Raw genomic sequence first — 19,806 nt, forward strand, 5'->3', positions numbered from 1 at the left:
CATGAACCATGCATCCTCACAGGCTAGCAGAGAACATCATACTCCAGAGTTGCTTAATAAAGGTTTCCTGCTGATCCCAGAATCATTTTTGAGACTCCTCTCCTTGTTCACTAGAAACCAGGTGTGACAGTTAACTGATTGTGTCAACTTGAGTACGAAATTAGCAACAGTTCTGGGTGTAGTTGAAGGGATTTACTGAAGGCAGAAGACCCACCCTGGATTTTTACCTGAATGGAATAGAAGGAAAGTTAAGAAGGAAGGATCACTTCTGTTTCTTCAGAAGAGCTCTAGTCTTCATTATCAGCTTGGACATTGCTTCTTGGCTTCCAGAGCAGACTCTTCAACCTTGTATCACAGACTCTTGGACCCCCTAATATAGACTCACATGGGGCACTACAGGCCTTTGACTGGATCCTTCAGCTCTCCAGCGCACAGACAGCTCTTTTCATTCTCCCCGACTCTGGAAGTGGTCATTGTAAGCCTATCCGATAAATCTTTATGCATTTGTATACCTTGCATTAAATTTGTTTCTCTAGTAAGCACCGACTACTACATCAGGTATGCAATGACTTACGAGTTTTTAATGTCTCACATTGTTTACTCCCATGTTTACAGTTGATTCATGACTGTAAACTCTCCAGCTCCTTGGGCAGATAGGATAGGGACCAAATGAAGCTCACAAGGGTCCAAGTTCATAAGCTCCTTACCTAACAAATGTAACTACAGCGATGGTATAAATAATGACAGCTGAAATTTTATTATTATAAGTGCATTATACGTTTTCTGCCACTGGCTCTTTAGGTGGGTCCTTTTATGCTCTCCATCTCATATCTAGTATGCAAAACAAGATGTAAGCAAGTTAAATAGCACACCTCAAGTAACACAGCTGGAGTGTGTTGGCTCCAGAATTTGAACTCCAGTCATCTGACACCAGCCCTAATACCCTTAACTGTGGCACAACAAGCCCTCCACGGTGTTCAGGCAGAATATAATCAATCACCTTGGACTCTCACTAGAATTTCACTCCACACCAGCAGTGGGACCAGGGACAACTTACCTTTGTAAGCTTCAGATTTCTCATTTGTAAAAGGAGCAAAATAACTGCACAGAATTCAATGTGATTTGGACCCCAGTATATGTTGATTCCCTTCCACCCATGGAAATCCAAACTGCATGGGGTAGCATGCTTCAATCTCATGTCTCCTGAAAGCCCTCAATACATCATCCTCTCTGCAGTGGGCACAGACACTCTGTCTTGTCCACCTACCCAATCATCTCTGGAGACAAAGATGTGAAGTTTCTTACATGTTGGTGTCCTCTTACAGTGCTTTAGCAAAGTGTCTAGGCAGAGACCTGTAGCTTATACATCCTAAATTGTGTGTACAATTAGGCAGAAAATTAGAAATTAGACAGAAAATTAGAACTTTCATGATAGGTATCTATTTGTGTCTTGTTACTTTTTCCTGCTACTGAAACAAAATACTCTACATCAAAAGTTAAGATTTATTTAGTTTGCAGTTTGTGAAGATTTCAGCAGAGGGCAACAGTTCATGGCAGTGGAGAACAGCACAAGCAACAAGAGCAAAAAGAGAGGAGTGCAGTGAGATGATTTTCTGTCCTTTATATTGTATATCGTATATTGTATGTTGTATATTGTATATTGTATTTTGTATATTGTATGCCACACCCACTTGAGTGTAGCACTGACATAATCCCAGTTTTGGGCCATGAGTCATTCAGACTCTTAGAAACTTCCCCCCATGACTACATGAGGCTTTGCGGGGACATCCAGACTCATCATAATTTATATATACAGAGATAGAGGAAGAAGAGTCCATCTCATCCTTGTGCCTTCAAACACACCTCTTAAAAACCTGGTCACTGTTTCCTCTTACTGTGACCCCTTAGATGACAGACAAAAGGACTTGGGCTGAAAGGAGCTGCTCACACTGCCTCTGGCTGAGTGCAGCTTCCCAGCTGTCGCTCTGTCTCCTTCCCCCTTCCTTGCCTGATATTCTTTCTGCTCTTCCCAGCCCTCATTAACTTGCGTTCCCATGACCAGTCACTGTGGCTTTACTTAGTGCTTCCTGTGTCCTTTCCTTGTGGGTTTCCTGTAGAAAGCTTCCATTAGAATATTGATAGAGTGCCAGCAACTGGAAATTTGGGGGTGTGAGTTCCAACTTCACATACCTGCTCAGGGTCCTAGAACTTTGTGAGTCTCAGTTTCTACACATATTATGGAAACCCTTGGCCCCACCTCCATGCACGGAAATCAGACAGGTAATCCTCACTTAATTGTTCTACATTATTGTGAGACAGATATAAGACAGGAACAAGTGTTTCCATTGTAGGATGAAAAGCCCCATGGAAATAGAGACCATACTTCTGGTACTTTGTAGCCTCCCATACATTTCCCACTACTATAGAGGTCCTTAATGTCTGTAAACAGTGTACCCCTGCATAGCACCTACATGCCAAAACCTGCTAGGGAATCGGAAGAGAAGGCACATCAGTAAAAGGGAAAAATGAGCATCAGTGCATTTTCCTTCTTTTCTCTCAATCTGATTTTCATTTTTTCTTATTCCCACATCATTACTTTTGTGTCATTCTGCTTTATGAAAAAGCTTGGGAATAAACACATTGAATTTAAGCAAATTCACAATTTGTACCGAAGATCGAAAAAAGTCAGTAAATGCAAACAAATCCATACAGGCAGTGCATTCTGACTTGCGTACACTTGAGCAAATTCATAAGCGCATAGAGGTGAATAAAAGAGGGAAGCCCCTGGGGAGCACTAATGGAAGAAGGTGGGTTAGAGAGGGTGGCTGAGGAGAGGAGGATGTGTGATCCGTGAAGCCATCATGGTCTGCTACAATGCCACCTTTGGTGAGGACTGCACATCCAAGCTCAGAAGCAGCTGCAACACACATGCAGAACACAAGAGGGAGAGGAAGCTCCACTCAGAGCCAGGCAGAGCCCTCTTTCCCTCTCCCTGCCCTGTTCTAAAGGTACCTGCTCACCTAAGGCCAACACGATGCTAACATTTTCTGTTGAAAGCTGTCCTCTGGTGGCTGACTTCAGGCTGCTCATTGTATGTTCTCTTGTGAAGAAATTGGCTCCAGGGATTGAGTGATAGAGAGAAAACAAACAGTGATGGTTTCATTCTTCTATCCCTTCCCTGGGGAGAAAGGGGTGAGGCAGACTAGAGGAGGAGGAAACAGACAGACAAAAATTATGAAATGAAGGTGATTTAGGGGAAGAAAACACTCAGTATAGGGTAGACAGCAAAAGGGCGGAGGTTGGGGCTCTCAGACCCTTGAGGAATGGAAATGACATGAAATAAAACCAGAAGGCAGGGTCTCTTTGTCCTGTGGACTTAGACTTTCTTTCACCCAAGTGGGAAACAGGTTGGGCCTGCTTTGTTAATGGAAGAGACTTTTGTGTCTTTGAACATCTTTACTAGATCAGAGGCCTGAAAGGATTAAAGTGGCTGTGGTCAAAGGTGGTGTGGTGGAGAAGTCACCCTTTTGTCTAATAGGCAAGAAGTTGGTACTTCCATGACTAAGAGCCTGTGAGTAAGTGGGTTCCATTAAACTAAATGAAATGCAAGCTAAAAAGCTACTAATTCCATACCAAAAGAAAAAGACCCATGATGAACCAATTTATGGTTACTAAAAAGATGAGTTTAGAGTAAGGAACAGTTCAGTCATGATCAGTATTCCTCATTCCACATCAGCAAGAATGTATTGAATGTCTACCACTGAAGTCATTTCTGTGTGACTCTACTATGATCTCAGCTTTGGTGAATGGAAAGAAGTTGGAAGTGGAGTGTTAGTTGTGGGGTGAGATGAAGATAAAATAGGGCAAATAAACAAATAGCTCCTGTCAACCCTCACCTTTCACCCCCATCCATGTTTATGCAGACTTAGCCCTCAAAGTTAGATGCTTGCCTGAAATGCCGACACTCTGGGAGGCCGAGGCAGGAGGATCACAAGTTCACATCCAGCCTGGTCAGCTGCATGAGATCCTGTATGAAAGTAAAGTTTTAAAAAAGGGTATTATTGAAGGAACAACAGACAAAGCTGGGGAAACACCCTCACCTTTCTCAGAAATGGGGTTCAGGGGCCATGTTCTTGCCTCTCAGAGAAACAACATCAATATCAGAGAGGAGCAACTTTATTATTTATTGTATGAGTTCTTGCTGATAACATAACTTCTCATCAGGTAGGGCAGGGTCTCTGTCCCCTGGGTGGGGATGAGAAGAGGCTTATAGTTCAGTAAGAGAATGGATACTTCGGGGGGAAGAGAGAATGTGCCACACACAAGTGATTAGTACTGAAAAGAAAGAAGGCATGAAATGGAGTAGTGAGTGGGGTGGAGGTGCAGGGACAGAGCGAGGTGACACAGATGGTGACAGGAGCAGGGGACTCTGTTCAGGGAGAGCGACATATAGCACAAAACTACAAATCGGCTTGGCAGCCCTATAAACAGGGAGAACTCTGGGAGCTGCCTAGTCCTGGGGAAGCTGACAGCTGCCCTCCCTCCAGCAAAGTCCCTAGGAAAGCAGCCTTGTGAAGTGACACCCATCCCTTGAGAGCCTGAGCTGGTGGAGGATAGTAGTGATGGGGGTTGGAGCAGGAAACAAGTCCTGGGTAATTCTCAGTTCTCCTGGCCCTGCCCTCATACTGCTACAACAGATGGTGACATGGGGTTAATGACCAGAATCCCAGATTCTAACTCATTTTTATCCCATTAGCCAGGCATTTATGATTTGGTCAATGCTTGTATGGAATTGCAGGAGGCAGCAAGAATGATTTACCATAATGCAGAAAAAGTAGCACAGAGATGTGTGGTTTCTCAAAGCCACACAGCAAAGTAGAGGCACAGTCAACTAGAAATAGCCCCAAGGCTCAGCTCAGTGTAGACTGCCTTCTGTGCTTGTCACCTGGAAAAAAATAGGGACAACTGTTGTTAAATCTCAATAAAGTACCCATTAAATGTCTTTCTTTGCTTCACTCCCTATGTATCCATTAGGACAAATCATTTTCCAAATATTTAATGAAGAAACTAAGTGGGAATAGTTGTAAGGGTTGTTTTATTTATAAACCAAGCAGCAGCAGGGAAACACTTCTGTTCTACAACAGTTGATCTTTATGGCAGTGTCAGGTCAGAAAGAAAAGTTGTAGATTGAGGACATTCTGAGTTTGAAATAATAATGCCATCTCTATATAGACAAGACTGTTTGTCTCTTTTTTCCCCCTAATTAGGAGGTGTTGGTTGCAAGGCCAATAGCTAGCACATATTAAGCAGCAAATTAGCATTGGAGCTGATTGTGGAGCTCTGCTTCCTAACTCCCTGGCTGTCACTCTTCACAAAGACTGTACTCTGCTCTTGACCTTCCCCAGAAGCTGGGCTTAGGCCAGGACCCAGGGTCTCCAGGGCTGGGTGAAGGTTCCCCTCTTCACATCTCAGAGCAGCAGCTTCTGTGTCATCACAGAGCAAATTCATTCACATGTCCATTTATTCATAGGCAAATAAATACCATAGCCAAAATCTGGGCACATGGGTTAATAGGGGGTTAAACTGCCTAATTTGTGGATGAATTTATCTGGAAAGTTCTTGTCAATGTTTAGTAATACACTTCACAAAAAAAGACCATAATTATACACAATTAGGGTAGTGCCTGCAAATCTGGGCCAAATAGACCCTCTCTAAACCTAATCCCTTGTGCCCTCTACATATAACCCAGAGCTAAGCAAATAGGTCCTGGGAATCTGCTTGAAGCAGGACCTGAGCAGTACAAAAGCATTTTTAAGGCTCATGCAATAGCCTCTGTGTGTTAACCATAATGCTAACTGAAAAGGAGTCTTATTGATTAAAGAGGGTCCTTCAGAGAGCTGTATAGAAACATTTCATTAGCCATCAGATTGAATTGTTTTATATGCTATAAAATAGGGGCCACATTATTTCCTGAAGAATATTCCATAACTTGGGTGCTTTGTGTTCAAAACTGAAATCATGATGATCAGCAGCATTATGACCTTGCTGAAGTGTTTAAACTGGGCTTGTGGACGCGACCTCCAGGACTCTTATATTCCTGGGATTGACTATCAGCTCTCCTCCTGTTTGCCACAGTACCTTGGGCAAGTAGTTCTCTAGTGTCACTCAGCTTTATTGTCTTTAAAATGGGCATGACAGTGTTCTTGACATTTAATGGATTTCATTAACTATCAATCACAGAGCCTGATTCCCAGTAATGAAATCTACCCTTACACCTCTTCCCTTCTGCCTCAATCCTCTCCCACTTGGGAGAGATTAGCCCAGAAGTTTGGAGAGATCTTACTGTCCAGCACAGGATGAAGCAGAGACAGAGGACTACCTTCCTCTCTGGGCTTTGAATGGGAATGATAACACTTTCAGGCATGCAGTGTTCAGTGCAAATAACAGCTTCCAGAGCTTTAAATGGTCCCCCAATCACCTGGAAAAGAACACCAAAATCAACAAAGAATATTCTCTGAGTAGTCATCAAAAGAAATATTAATTGCCAACTATCTAAATTGCACCAGACAATTCATAATCTTTATGTCATTTTCTTTGCACAACAGCTCTGCACGGGAGGTATTAGAAGTCCTATTACTTTGGAAGTTGGGAAAATGCAAGTTCATAGAAATTTTCTAACTTCCTCAAGGTCACAGAGTAAAAGGAGGCAGAGAAGACTTGATATGTAAATTCAGGTGCAGGTCACGCCTCCCATGATACTCCACACCATTTTTATTCCTCAAAACCATGTGCTGGGGAGATGAAGGAGAGGAAATGGGCTTAAATAGGGAAGATACAGAACTCTATCATCTCTGCACACAAGAGAAACATGTGGAGGATAAAACCTGGGAGAAAATGTGGTTCTAAGAACAGTCTTGGAAGGGGAGTGGGTCTAGCAGGTGGGAGGAGATAGAATGCAGCGTGAGCAAACGCTGAGGCTAAAAGGACCTGGTAAGGACGCTGAGTAACAGGAGCTTAATGAACAGTGCCCATGAACAATGTTTCTTCTCTCATTGACCGTGTTGCTGTACAGACACGTGTGTGCTTATGTCTCTCTGCTTCCACCTCAACTGAACTTTGAGTTGTCAGAAGTAGGACATGTGCTTCATTCTTCTTTGTTTTTACAAAACCAATGCAGTACTTGATACAGAGTTAAAGGTCAACAACCACATAGGCAGATGAGCCAAAGCTTGGAGGGATTAATCAGGGAAGTCTTCCTGTATGAGATTGCCTTGAGCTATGAAAAAAAAATGGGCACAGGGATATGACTGGGAGATCAGAAGTCACATGCTGCTTCATACATGTGATAAATTGATGTGTGTGTGTACGTGTGTGCGCCTATGTAATGTAAGGAGTGGGAGTATAATCATTTGTTTCTTCTTAAATTTAGGAATATTTTGGATCTGCTTTTTCAAATCTGATTATTGGAGGCAACCATCCTAGGGTTCAAGTTCAATTCTGGTACCAAAAATGGAAAAACCTAGACATGGTACTCTTCTTTCATGGGCCTCAGTTTTCTTTTCTGTACAATGGGAATAAAACAAGAACACACACCTGTTAAAATAGTTGGCAAAGTCAAGTGTGATGATATCACACCCTCACATGAGTCCTGTCACATGATACTGCCTTACTTAATTTTAGTGTCTTTACATTAAAAGCTTATGCCCCCAGCCTTGGAGGCAGGGGTCTTGGACCTCTAGGTTAGCAGACACCTGGGGTCAATCAGCTTGCTCACTGGTAATGTTTGTACTATTTACACTCCCAGGGTCAATAATTCACCAATATTATGCCACGTGTTGCCTTAGAGCACATTGAATGTCTGTCCTATTGGATCTGGCTTAGCAGATAGCCAAGGAGGATAGAAGAATGTTTCAGAGTAGATATAAACCTGGAGGGACACGATCTACGCTGCCTTTTCCACCTTCTTCCAGCCAAGGTGTCACCCAGATTGGCCCCCCAAGGCACCTGGCCTGATGTAGGTTTGCCCCAGGTTGGCATTGCAGCTTGGGCTACTCACATACATTGCCTGCTCCTCTCCTCTTGATGTGGATTCAGCATCACTGATTCAGTAGGTCTCAGCCATTTGATCTCTGGCATGGGGCAAGCTGGCAAGCCACACCCACCTGCTACCAGGAACTGACTTCCAGGGGATTTTCAGGAAAAGGGAGGTAAGCGGCTGAAAGCCCACTCTCTGCTCCCACCTATAGCTCCAGCTGGGCTTTCCATCTGGCAGCTACTGGTGCAGAACACACACACACACACACACACACACACACACACACACACACACACACACCACATGCACACATGCACACATGCACACATGCACACATGCACACATGCATCTTTCCATAGAATGGGATGCAGGAATACAGCCAGTTCTACCTGGAGCCCCAGCTGTCTTTCTCTGTCAAACACAGATTTTCCTGACAGCCATGTAGAGGTGGGGGCTACTTGTTGCTCTTTCTCTGGGCTTCCTAGGGGCACGATGGCTTTTCTGTCTCCAGAGAGCTTCTTACCGTGTCCCTGGTATGCTCCCCATCTCTGCAAGCAGCAGAGGCTCTGTGGGTTTATTTTCAGCATCTCTCTCCTGGAGCCCCTGGATTGGGGCTCAACAGGGAGCTCATGCTGGTGCAAAGGAATGCTGCTCCCACTCCTGCCTGGCTCAGGGTGGGTCAGCATCTGCCTTCCTGCCAACCTCGGGGTAGGATGTCAAGTCTTGCTAGCTAGCTGCGGCTGGTTGCTCACCCTCTGGAGAACGCCCCACCCCCTTTTCAGGTACCCCGCAGCTCCCTCGGTAAAAGGCTAAAAAGAAACTTTCTCCAGGTCCCCAGCCCCCACCAGCGCTGTCTCCCCCTCCCGACCCTTCCCTCCCCGTCCCCCCGCCCCCCTGCCGGTCACAGCTCACGGGAGGCCAGGCGGCCTGAGCCAAGAAGCCTCGCTCTGCGCCTCCAGGGTCTCCTTCGCCACCAGGGAGACGGGGAGGCTGCACCCCGGGTCCGAGCCTCCTCCCCACCCCGCAGCCATCGGTCCCCAGCCTCCCGGGTCTCCGCCTCTCGGTGGCGGGCGGCACGCTGCCTCTTCTGGCTGGTGCTAGCCGCGGCCGGCAGTATTTGGAATTCTGCCCTAAAAGGGGGCCTGGAGGAGGAGGAAAGGAGGGCCAGCGGTCGGCGGCGAGACGCGGCACCGGGAGCGCCAGCAGCACGGAAAAGAGCGAGCGGCGGCGGCGGCGGGGGAGGCTGAGCTCTGTGCAGACCGCAGTGCCTCTGCGCGGCTGCCCTGACATCCCCGGGATGGTTAACACGGGGCTTATGCGCTGGTTAACAGGCTCCGAGCTGCTCAGCGACTTGTTTTAAGCATTTTCTCCCTCGCTCTCGCTTTTAATCTTGTCTCTAGTGGCGTGTGTAGGGGGGAGGACTTTATTTCCATTGGCTAAGCGCTCCCTTCCCACCCACATCCCTTCCACATCACCTTGGTGTCTCCCTAAATAAAACCAGCCCTCCTTATCGCCTGGAAAAAATCAGGAGCTAGAGTTTGAATGGGTTTTATATAAACATTCACCCCTGTCAGCGTGCGGCTGGGCTCTCAGGAGAAACTCACAGCGTCTGGCCTGATGCTTGCCTGGCGTTCTCTGCCTTGGACCCAGCCATAAGCAGAGCCCCAGGACTGGGAACTCTTCCCTGAAATTTGATCAACCTGAAGCCAGTTGCGGAACTGCGCAGGGTCCCGATGGACCTCAAGGAGAGTCCCAGCGAGGGCAGCTTGCAACCATCTAGCATTCAGATCTTCGCCAACTCGTCCACTCTGCATGGCATTCGCCACATCTTCGTGTACGGGCCGCTGACCATCCGGCGTGTGCTGTGGGCCGTGGCCTTCGTGGGCTCTTTGGGCCTGCTGCTGGTGGAAAGCTCAGAGAGAGTGTCCTATTACTTTTCCTATCAGCACGTCACCAAAGTGGATGAGGTGGTGGCCCAGAGCTTGGTTTTCCCAGCTGTGACCCTTTGCAACCTCAATGGCTTCCGGTTCTCCAGACTCACCACCAATGACCTGTACCATGCTGGAGAGCTGCTGGCCCTGCTGGACGTCAACCTGCAGATCCCGGACCCGCACCTGGCCGATCCCACAGTACTGGAGGCCCTGCGGCAGAAGGCCAACTTCAAACACTACAAACCCAAGCAGTTCAGCATGCTGGAGTTCCTGCATCGCGTGGGCCACGACCTGAAGGATATGATGCTGTACTGCAAGTTCAAGGGGCAGGAGTGTGGTCACCAAGACTTCACCACAGTGAGTACCTTGTTTTCGGATCCCTCTTGCATTCGGGCCTCTGCGGAAGTGGTACACTGAAGGTCTTCGACTTGGTTTGGGTTCTCCTTGTGTTTGGAAGCAGGAGAGAACAGAGCAGCGGAATGCCAGGAGGGTAGTTGGTGAGAGTTGTTGTAGCAAAGGTTACCTGCTGGGATGGAGCTCTGTGCTGTTCAGATATGGAGAGTAAGTGATGGAGGATTGCTGTGGGGTCACTTTGCCAGATGTGCTGAGTTGGCTTCCTTCCAATCAGAGGGAGGAGGCCTGGGTTGTCCATTGTCTGGGACATTGGTGTCCGAGCTGTGTGATTGGAACAGCTTGTCATTGATGAGATAGCTCTCTCCCTCTCTCTCTTTCTCTCTTTCTGTCTGTCTGTCTCTCTCTCCCTCTCCCTCGCTGCTCGGAAGTGGCATCAGACACTGCATCCTGTGGGCTGGGCTGCAGCTAAAGCTCTCAGAGAACAGGGAGTGGGGCCCCTCACAGCCTGGATGACTCCAGCCTGCTTTGGGGAGCTTGCTTGAGCCAGTGAAACTGCAAAGGTGTTGAAGACTCTTTGCTGCCTTTTCTGGTGTGGATCCTGAGCTCCATGGGGGAACAAGGAAAGGCTGGGATTCCCAGGGCTCCACCTGAAGCAAGGAGCTGTCCAGAGCGGTGGGGCAGTGAGAAGGGCCTGGGTGGAAGCACATGTGCAGAGGGGCAGCAAGCTGCTTTTGAGGGCGAGTGGGTCTGGCTGGTTTGTTTAGGAGCCGTAGTTTGAAACTCAAGGGCTCATTTTCTCTGTGTGTGATTGTTTTACAATGTGAGTGTGGAAAGCAGGGTGTAGGGAGGGGGCAAGCAGCTGCAGGACTGGGAAGCCTAGAGAGGAAATGGGGAGCTGAGTAAAAAGAAACACTGAAGGGGATGTGGCTACAGTGAGGGTGGGGTTGCTGGAGGGGGCTGGGAGGGAGGACGGGCTATTGTTGCCAGTATTGTTGTTCTTGGTCCAATTAGTGGGCTAGTAGGCATAACTTGGCATAATAGGCCAGATGGCTGCCAACTCCTCCGCACTGCCAGACAAGTTCTGGGACACTATGGGCTGTGGGACTCTCCTGAAATTCAGTGTAGCTGATTCTTTTAGAGCTGGTTTTGGGGCAAATGGGAGTGTTTGAGTCCTAGAGCATTAGGTGAAAATGCAGTTTTAAGTCCAGTGTGGTAGGAACAGCAGTGATAAGGCACCAGACTGTATAATTAACACATACCTGTGATCCTCTCATAAGACATCCCCTACCTTCCCTGTGGTGCATCTTTCCCCCCAACCCCTCTCTGGTTCAACTTCCTCTTGCTCTGAGGTTCGTTTAATGCTACAACCAGTCTCTGTCTGCAATTTCTGTGCTTGCTGTGGGCTGTCTCTGATTCTGGAAACTCTCAGAGTGCTGGGGGCATTGCTTCTCATAGCCCATGTGCTGGAACTCTGTTTTCTGGGGGAGCCCTTTTATATTATCCCTGTTAAACATTCTGGGCAAGAACACAGCAAAACCGGTAGCAGCATCTGCTGAAGAGGAAGCCAGTCTGAACTGGAGGAAGGGACCAGCCCCTCTAAATGGAGCAAACAGGATCCTAGAACATGTCATGTACACCTGGGGAGTGATGGGGAAAATGCCTCATTCTTGAAGGTTGAAACCATCGCTGTTTTCCACTGTGTGCTTCCTAGTGCCTGGCAACGCTTAGCTTCACTACGGTACCATGCATCTCAGAAATGCACTCAGCTGTTTCTCTGTCTGCCTGTGCATACATGGAACACACAGACAACAGAATATTGCACTGAGGTGCTGCAGTGGACAGCAGATTCTGGACTGAACCCTCATGACTGCATATCTAACTTGTGGCTTCCTCTGTATGCATTCCAGGTTCTGCCTAAAAGTAAGGGTTTTTTGACCTTAGGTTACTCTTTGCACTTGACCTGTCATGTAAATTACCAGGGTCCCTAGAAATCAAAAATCAGGGCTTCTATCTTTACCTGAGCTTTTGACATCCCCAGGAAGCCTTCCAAACAACAAAATTGCCTGTTGATAAGGTTTATTACTTGGTTATTGGAGTTGTAATTATCTGCCATTCTCACCAAGATCAAGACTGATCTGTCTGTGTACCCATTTTGGACCAACACACCATGTATGACCTTTCTCATTAACAAAAAGATGAGTGTCAGTGCTGGTCTTTCCTATACTCAGGGATGGCACAGGGAAGCTGGGGGAGACTGCTGAGGCTGGTTGCATTGGGCAGCTATTCTGAGCCTCCACATGACATCATAGCATGTTTGTTTAAACCCCCATGGTGAGGAGTGATCCTCCTGGCTAGCCGTTGGTCTCCCTGTATCCTGTTGGCCCTGGATAGATGCATGCTCATTCTTGTGCTCCCATGCCAAAAGAGAGCTGAGGATTTGAACAGTAGTTTTTGGAGAAGCCAACTCACCAGCCTTCTCTCACGCATTCTCTGTCCTGCGTGTTCCTCTCCAGTTGCCTTATTTACAAGCTCTGTCTGGGGTGTACTATGCTGAGTTCCTTTTTTGTCTAAGTGCTATCTTTGGCTGCCTTACTAGAAACATTAAGTGTGGGGGAGGGGTGTCATAGAGGATGGCTTTTATTTTCCTATGTCTTTTTCTATGCAGTAAAGTATACCTAGTGTCATCTCCAGAGCTAATGATTTAGCATAAGCTTCCTTATTCCAACTTCTTAGCTGGTGTGCAATGAAGTGCATAATACCCTTTAATTAGGGAATGAGCCATGATTCTAGCAGAGAAAGAAAGGTTGTTTATAGAGATTAAAAGTCCCTGGGATGTGAGGCGTAGAATTCTGACTGCCTGTAAACAGGTGCGCTCCATGCACATGTAGGTACTTGCCTAGCTCTCACTTGGCACTCTCTGACTTCAAATAGTCGTGTGCTTTTCCTTCCTGGGAATGCAACAGAGGAGTTTGACTCCAGGGTGTTTTCTTGGAAGAGATAGCCATGACCTAGAGAGAAAGGAAAGGCTGGAAATTTGGATGGAGGTTGTATTTCTGGGCATCATGTTGGATAATCTGAGTTCAAGACTAAAAATAGGAAAACACAGTTTCAAAGTTTAGTTCCGACAACTCCATCCTTCTTCCGTTATTCTATAGATTTTATCTTGCATCCTATGCAGGTCCCTATTTGCTCATCTAACATGTGACATGTGACTTTCTAATTCACAGGGTTCTGGGAGGATGACACGTGAGACAGAATATGTGAAAGTTGCTTTGTACATATTGCTGGCTATGTAGATGCAAGGTGGCTATTACCAGTATTCATAGAGGAGTTATTGTCCTGCTTACCTGCCCTGTTTGCAGGAGTCAGACCTGATGAACAATGCTAATAGAATGAAATCATCAAGGGACAGATGTCTGCTTCTTTCTCTGGAGCACTGGGACCCAGCCTAGCCTCCCTGAAAAGGACTTTCTTAGATGGGAGGTCACAATTGAATGTAGTAGCTGACCGCAGCTGCTAAGTGACCACCCCAGTACCAATAACCAACTTTTTAAAGTGATTTCTTCGCTCATCACATTGGGGTTCACTTCTCCCATTCAAGAAAGTGCGTGACACTTTTGTTTTCCCTTTTAACCTAGTCTGTTTAGCTGTATGTGCTTGTACTTTTAAATATGAGATTTCTTAAGAAAGCTTTTTCTTTCTTTCCATACCAAAAGAAAAATGTCTGTATTATGAGACTTACTATATAAATAGACCCTTTTGACCTGTATCATATATCATGATAAAAATGATGGAGGTGAAATTTGGGAAGATCATGTCTTTGAAACTCTTGAGCAAGGTCGGACAGGTCTGTAGCTAATCTAGTCTTAGGACTTCTTATAATTTAGAGAGTATGGTGTGTGTGTGTGTGTGTGTGTGTGTGTGTGTGTGTGTGTGTGTGCAATGCAAGCTTTTTAGAGCGATCTGAGTTGGAATATCATAGGCTTTCCCACCTGTTTGCTGTGGAGTTCTGGCAAGTTTCTTAAGACTGGTTTTCCCATCTCTAAAATAGAAGCAGTAATACCCATGAGTCAGAATTGGTTTAGGGGCTTGCCCTGCTTAGGAACTACTTGGGTACTGCTGACTGAGTCTGAGCTTGATTCTGCCTCTCTTGACTCTCAGTCGAGGCTCTTCCAATTAGTCTATCCTCTGACTTGAACAATAGCTTCAGAGTTCCAGCAACTGCTGTGTGTGAAGTATTCTCAGTTCTCTTAATTTGTTAAGCTCACTACCTTCCTCCATCCCAGTTCGGTTGATTAACCATCATTTCCTTCCCCATTGTGTTGGCTGCCATGTCATATTTCACATCCTCACTCTTACTGCTAGGAACTGTGTCCTCCATGGTCAGGCGTTGGGTGACTCATGCAGTACACAAACAGTTCTTCTCACCCTGAATCATGTACGTTCATGAATGGTTCTTCCTTGGCCGATTGCTCAAACAGAGCCCCTGCTGTGCAGCAGTGATGGGTACAGTCTAAACCCATGCCAATGCAGAGTCAAGGCCATTTCCAATTCCCAGGTGGTGGCTGGTCTCATTCAACCCTGACCCTGTGTACATCAAGCCAAGCCTAGGGCCTGCCCACGGAAAATGCACAGCAAGGGCTTGTTGGTTAAATAGCACTCACCATTCCCAGGAACCAAGCTCATGAGGCTTGCTTATTTTATCTTTGCATTTTGTCCCTCTCTCCATGTCTATTTATTTCAATCCCACTTATCTTTTAAGATAACTGTAGCCCAAGATAATTGTAGCCTTCTCCAGGAAAGCTGTCCCCTCCCCATTACCATAATCTAAATTAATCTCTTCCTCTTCTGTCTGCTAAACAGCATTTGGTTTATCCCTCTGTTAGAGCAGTCATTATGGTTCTCATCCTGTGAGACGTATGTAGTGTTTGAGCTAAAATGGACCTTAGAGATAATTTAAACTAATTCTTGAATTTCTAAACCACTGATGATTTTAAAAATTGCTATTAAATTCATAAGTAAAAATTGCATATATGACTATGGCCAACATGCTACTTAGTATACGTACGCCGTACAATACCTCATGAAGCATACCACACATATTTAACATGGGAATGTGTGTGTGTATATGTGTGTGTGCAGATGTGTGCATATACAGTGAGAACACATGAAATCTATTCTCTTAGCAATTTTCAAATATAATTCCAAGTACAATACACTGCTACTAACTATAAGCACCATGGTGTACAATAGATCTTTTGAAGTTATTTCTTTTGAAATCTTGTATCTTGTGATGAACATCTCTCCAGTCCTTCAAATAATCTCCTCAACCCACACACTCAGCCTCTGGTGATCATCATCTTACTCTCTGTTTCTTTGAGCTTTTCTTTGCTCTATTTTTTTAAAGATTTCACATACAAATGATACCATGCAACGTTGTCTTTCTGGGCCTGCCTTATTTCACTTAAAAGAATCAGCAATTTTATCTATATTGACATAAAAGGCAAGATTTCTTTCTTTTCCTATGGCTGTTATACACAGAATATAGATACAGCTATAGATACTGATACAAATACATATATAGATATGGATATAGATATAGATGTAGATATATAGATATATAGATATAGATGATATAGAGATAGATATGTATGACATTTTCTTCATCCATTCTTCTGTTAATGCATATTCTATGGTTACTGTAAATAGTGCTGCAGTGTATATAGGAATGCAGATGTTTTTCCTAGATACTGATTTCACTTCCTTTGGATATACTACAAGTAGTGGGATTGCTGGATCATATGGTCGTTCTATTTTCAATTTCTTTGAGGGATCACCATCCAATTTTTCATAGGGACTATACTAATTTACATTCCTCTCAGCAATGTGCAAGGGGTTCCCTTTTCTATGCATCCTCACCGGTACTTGCTATCTTTTGTCTCTTGGATGATAGCGGTTCCATCAGGTGTGAATGGTGTCTTCTTGTTCACCACTGCTTATTCTTGCACAGTGTTTTTTTTTTTTATCTCTGTCTTCCTTGCAGGATATAAATGTCTTCACTCATTCTTGTATGCTCAGGACTTAAAACTGTACATCTCATGTCTCTCAAAATATGCCTTCAGAGTATCTATAAAGTGAGTTTGAACTTTTTAAGGTAAGATGACTGGTGATATAAGGTGACTGGCTTTTATGAGGCTCCCTTTTCAACACAGGCACCTGGGATTCCACCTGCATTAAGACAGTTTGCCCTAGGACTGCCATGCTTTTGATAATGCACTTTCTGATTATAGAAGCAACCCCTGCTCATTGGAGAAAATTTTAGAAGCAGAGAAAATAATAAATAAAGAAGAAAAATTATCTATGACCTCAATGTAATTACATGCATTATCTTAGTATTTTGGGACTACCTTCATTTGGCAACATAATGTATGCTATTAGGTATGGGATAATACCTGTGTATCTGATACCATGCTTGCTATAGTGTATACCTAATCAATGTCAAGTTTATGTTCTGAGGTTTGCTGGGGGTGCTTCTGGGTCTTAGGATACTAGAGTCATTGCTGAACACAAATTACCTTCCTTTGATGATATTTTATTGATAATACAACTATGCTTTTATCTGAGGCAATCTCAATCTCACCATTTGTACGTTTGCTAGGATGCACCAGAGATGTGTTCCCAAATCAGATCAGAGATAAACTGTTCCTCCATGAATCTCTTGGTCAAATCTAATTTTCCTTGTATGACTATCCACGCTACAAACCTCCAGCACACTGATGCAGACTCTAACTCTCCATTACCTATGAAGTTTCTAGTTTGTGGCAAAATAGTAAGTTGCAGCTAATGCAAATCAGATGGTTACTCATATCCCTTGGATGTGCTATAGTCTTGTGAGCCTTTGATGTGCTCTTAGAGAAGCAATCTTTGTCACATTGATCAAAAAGTTCTCATGATGCCGTTTCTGGTTGGGATCTTGTCTGCAGAACCTTAGGTTATGTGCTGTCTGAAACTAACGCGTTCATAGGCAAATTGAATTCTTTCAGATGTGATGAAAAGGTTAGACAGTGGTTGGGAGCTGACTATTCTGATGACCCATCCTGAAGCAGGAAGTAGCTAGAAGCAGCCAGAGAGAGAAGGCATGGCCTGTCTGAAAGCCTACTTTGTAGGCGAGGTCTGCATTCTGAGTTAAACTGTGATCCATTTCCAGAATATCCTGGTCTAACTATAAAACTAATGAGATAACCCACATTACACATAATGAGTCTCCAGGCATGGATCCATTGATCCACAGCAGCTCTTGGCTGATCCTGGCCCTAATAACTGTGTCATTACCCTCCATCCTCACTCTCCTGGCTTTGGGAGCCGAGATGATTCCTTCATGTGCCCTAAAAAAATAAAAAACTCCACCATCAATGGAAGGACTGAGTCAAACTGCTTGCTGGCAACAGTAAAACCTCAGACCAAACTTTCAATTCTACCCTAATGCTTAAAACCCCTCACAATAAGCCTCCTCAGATCTGGAGCTGACAGGTCCATTCTCACTCAGTGGAGTGTGCTTTCACTATCAATAAATCTTATTTGTTCAAGACATCAAAAATCTGAATAGGAACCCCAATCTCCTAACAATACCTTCTACTTATAAAGAAAAACCGAAGCTGCTGTGTGGGTGCTGAGCTAATGCATAAGTGCTGAAGTAATGCCCAGTTGCTTTTTGGATGAACCTATATCTCCATGCCTTTTTTTTCTTGGTATTACTCAGGCCTCCAGAACTCCTGATGAAATGGCTACCGGAGAGCTTATGCATCTGGGAGCTCTTCTTTGTCTTCTCTCCAAAGTGGTTCCCTATTTTCCTGGGGAAAGTCTTTTCCTTAATGAAGAATGAATTCTAGAACATTTTCTATAAAATGAATTTAGTTTGTTAATGACTTCTACAGGAAGTCCTGAAATGTGATTCCCTCTGTAAACATAATCCCTCAAAGCCTGTATTGATAGAATTTATCATTAAGTTTGTTGTTACAAGTGGTACTTCTTAGAGTAGTACATATTTTAAAGTATCAATCACCCAATTCCATCTATCAGACTGAAAAAAATATCACTTGAGTCTGGAGACATCGGCAAGTTTGTTGAGTGCTTTCTCTTTTTTTGTCTGTTATTGTTTGTTTGAGCCAGACTGAAATATCAAACCTGATTAGCCAGGTCACTTGACCCATGTCCTAGCACAACTTGAAACTCATGTCCTGTCTCCACGCTATAGTACTGAAATCCCATACATCACATTTCTCCCATGCATTTGACTAAAAAGCCCATATGGATTCGGCTTTATGGTTACTGGATAGAACCCAAACCATTCAGAAATATGTACCTTCATTAATTGATAAACCTGAAGCATCTGGTAGAAGCAAGTTTATCAAGTTGAGCTTTATTTTGGGACCATATACTCCAAAGTAGCAAACCTTGGGGGCTGAAACATCTCTCTATGGCCAGTATTTATTTTTCTCATGATTTATTACATCCTCTATTGATTAACTCATGGCCATTGAAATTTATACTCAGAAGAAATTAAGCATGCAACAGAGAAAGAGTATGTTTGTCTGGATTTATTGACCTCTGTTGATTGATCTGCACAATCTCAGGTGAGATAATTGGCCTCCACAGGCCTCAGTTTCCTCATGTGTAAAATAAACAGGCCGAACTATGTGGTTTCCAAAGACTTGCCAACCTTTACAACTTTGTTGCAATTGAATGTCACCAAAAATTATTTTCTGAGTCCACATTTGTTCTTTGGAATGAAGCACATATTGAGGCTGGGAGGAGGGAGTTGATTTTATATTTTAACCAGATATATTTATCTATTTGTAGTTTATTTGACTTTATTCAGACAGATATGTAATGTGGGTATATAAATGTGCTGAATGACTGCAGTAGGATACGGAGATACAAAACTTTACTCTCGGAACCCCTGCTGTGAGCTGTCCTATGTTTGGCTGGAGCTCATGGATCCAACCTAGGTTCCCATCACACTGGGTTAGGGGGTATGAGGTGAGTCAGCTCTGGGTCTTAGATGTATGAATGAGCGAGGACATCTATGGAAGATGCTGTTGCGCATCTTGGTACAGATCCCTTTATTCCTGCTATAGGTAGAATGTCTCACAGCTCAAATAGGGGACTGCCTCTCCTTGAAGCACCTGGGAAGTTACCACCTCCCCACCACCTGAGGGCAACCAGCAGCTGGTAGGGGTGGCACAAAATGTTGGTCTTCTTGCTTCAGGATGGAAGAGTAGTGAGGTCACATTCCAGAGCTTCCCATAGAACCAGGCTGAACTGGATTTCTCCTGAAATCATGCCTCAGTTTACCTTTCCCCCTGCACAATCCTGATTCTTTCCCTGCCTTGGGGACTTTTTCTGGGATCGATTCCTTAATGAATCACCTGTATAAGACACATCATCTCCACTTGTGCTAGGAATCCAGAATTATTTTGTGTTTCT

General features: G+C 44.7%; 1 protein-coding gene and 1 long non-coding RNA gene across 8 annotated transcripts in view; one reads left to right on the forward strand and one right to left on the reverse strand.

Annotated features, from left to right (window-relative positions):
* Positions 1 to 1,483: 1,483 nt before the first annotated feature.
* LOC111756751 (uncharacterized) lies at positions 1,484 to 9,514 on the reverse strand. Of its 7 annotated transcripts, none has more exons than XR_010048178.1 (7): positions 8,948 to 9,451; positions 8,057 to 8,179; positions 6,380 to 6,478; positions 4,820 to 4,945; positions 3,897 to 4,027; positions 3,021 to 3,202; positions 1,484 to 2,917 (listed from the first exon to the last, which is right to left on the reverse strand). It is a non-coding gene; the product is annotated as an uncharacterized LOC111756751 (long non-coding RNA). The 7 variants fall into 7 exon arrangements; XR_010048177.1 differs by lacking the exon at positions 8,948 to 9,451 and adding an exon at positions 8,425 to 8,880 and having other exon boundaries at positions 8,057 to 8,175; XR_010048175.1 differs by lacking the exon at positions 8,948 to 9,451 and adding an exon at positions 8,425 to 8,879.
* The window catches only part of Asic2 (acid sensing ion channel subunit 2), a 1,050,952-nt gene continuing 1,040,600 nt past the window's right edge, over positions 9,455 to 19,806 (forward strand). Inside the window, exon 1 of the mRNA XM_063250957.1 lies at positions 9,455 to 10,323. Coding sequence (XP_063107027.1) covers positions 9,769 to 10,323 — 555 coding nt within the window. The 5' untranslated portion in view covers positions 9,455 to 9,768. The remainder of the gene's footprint in view (positions 10,324 to 19,806) is intronic.

This window comes from Cavia porcellus, unplaced genomic scaffold, assembly GCF_034190915.1.
Source record: "Cavia porcellus strain 051 isolate PalLab524CR breed Dunkin Hartley unplaced genomic scaffold, mCavPor4.1 scaffold_6, whole genome shotgun sequence".
Classification (NCBI taxonomy): Eukaryota; Metazoa; Chordata; class Mammalia; order Rodentia; family Caviidae; genus Cavia; species Cavia porcellus.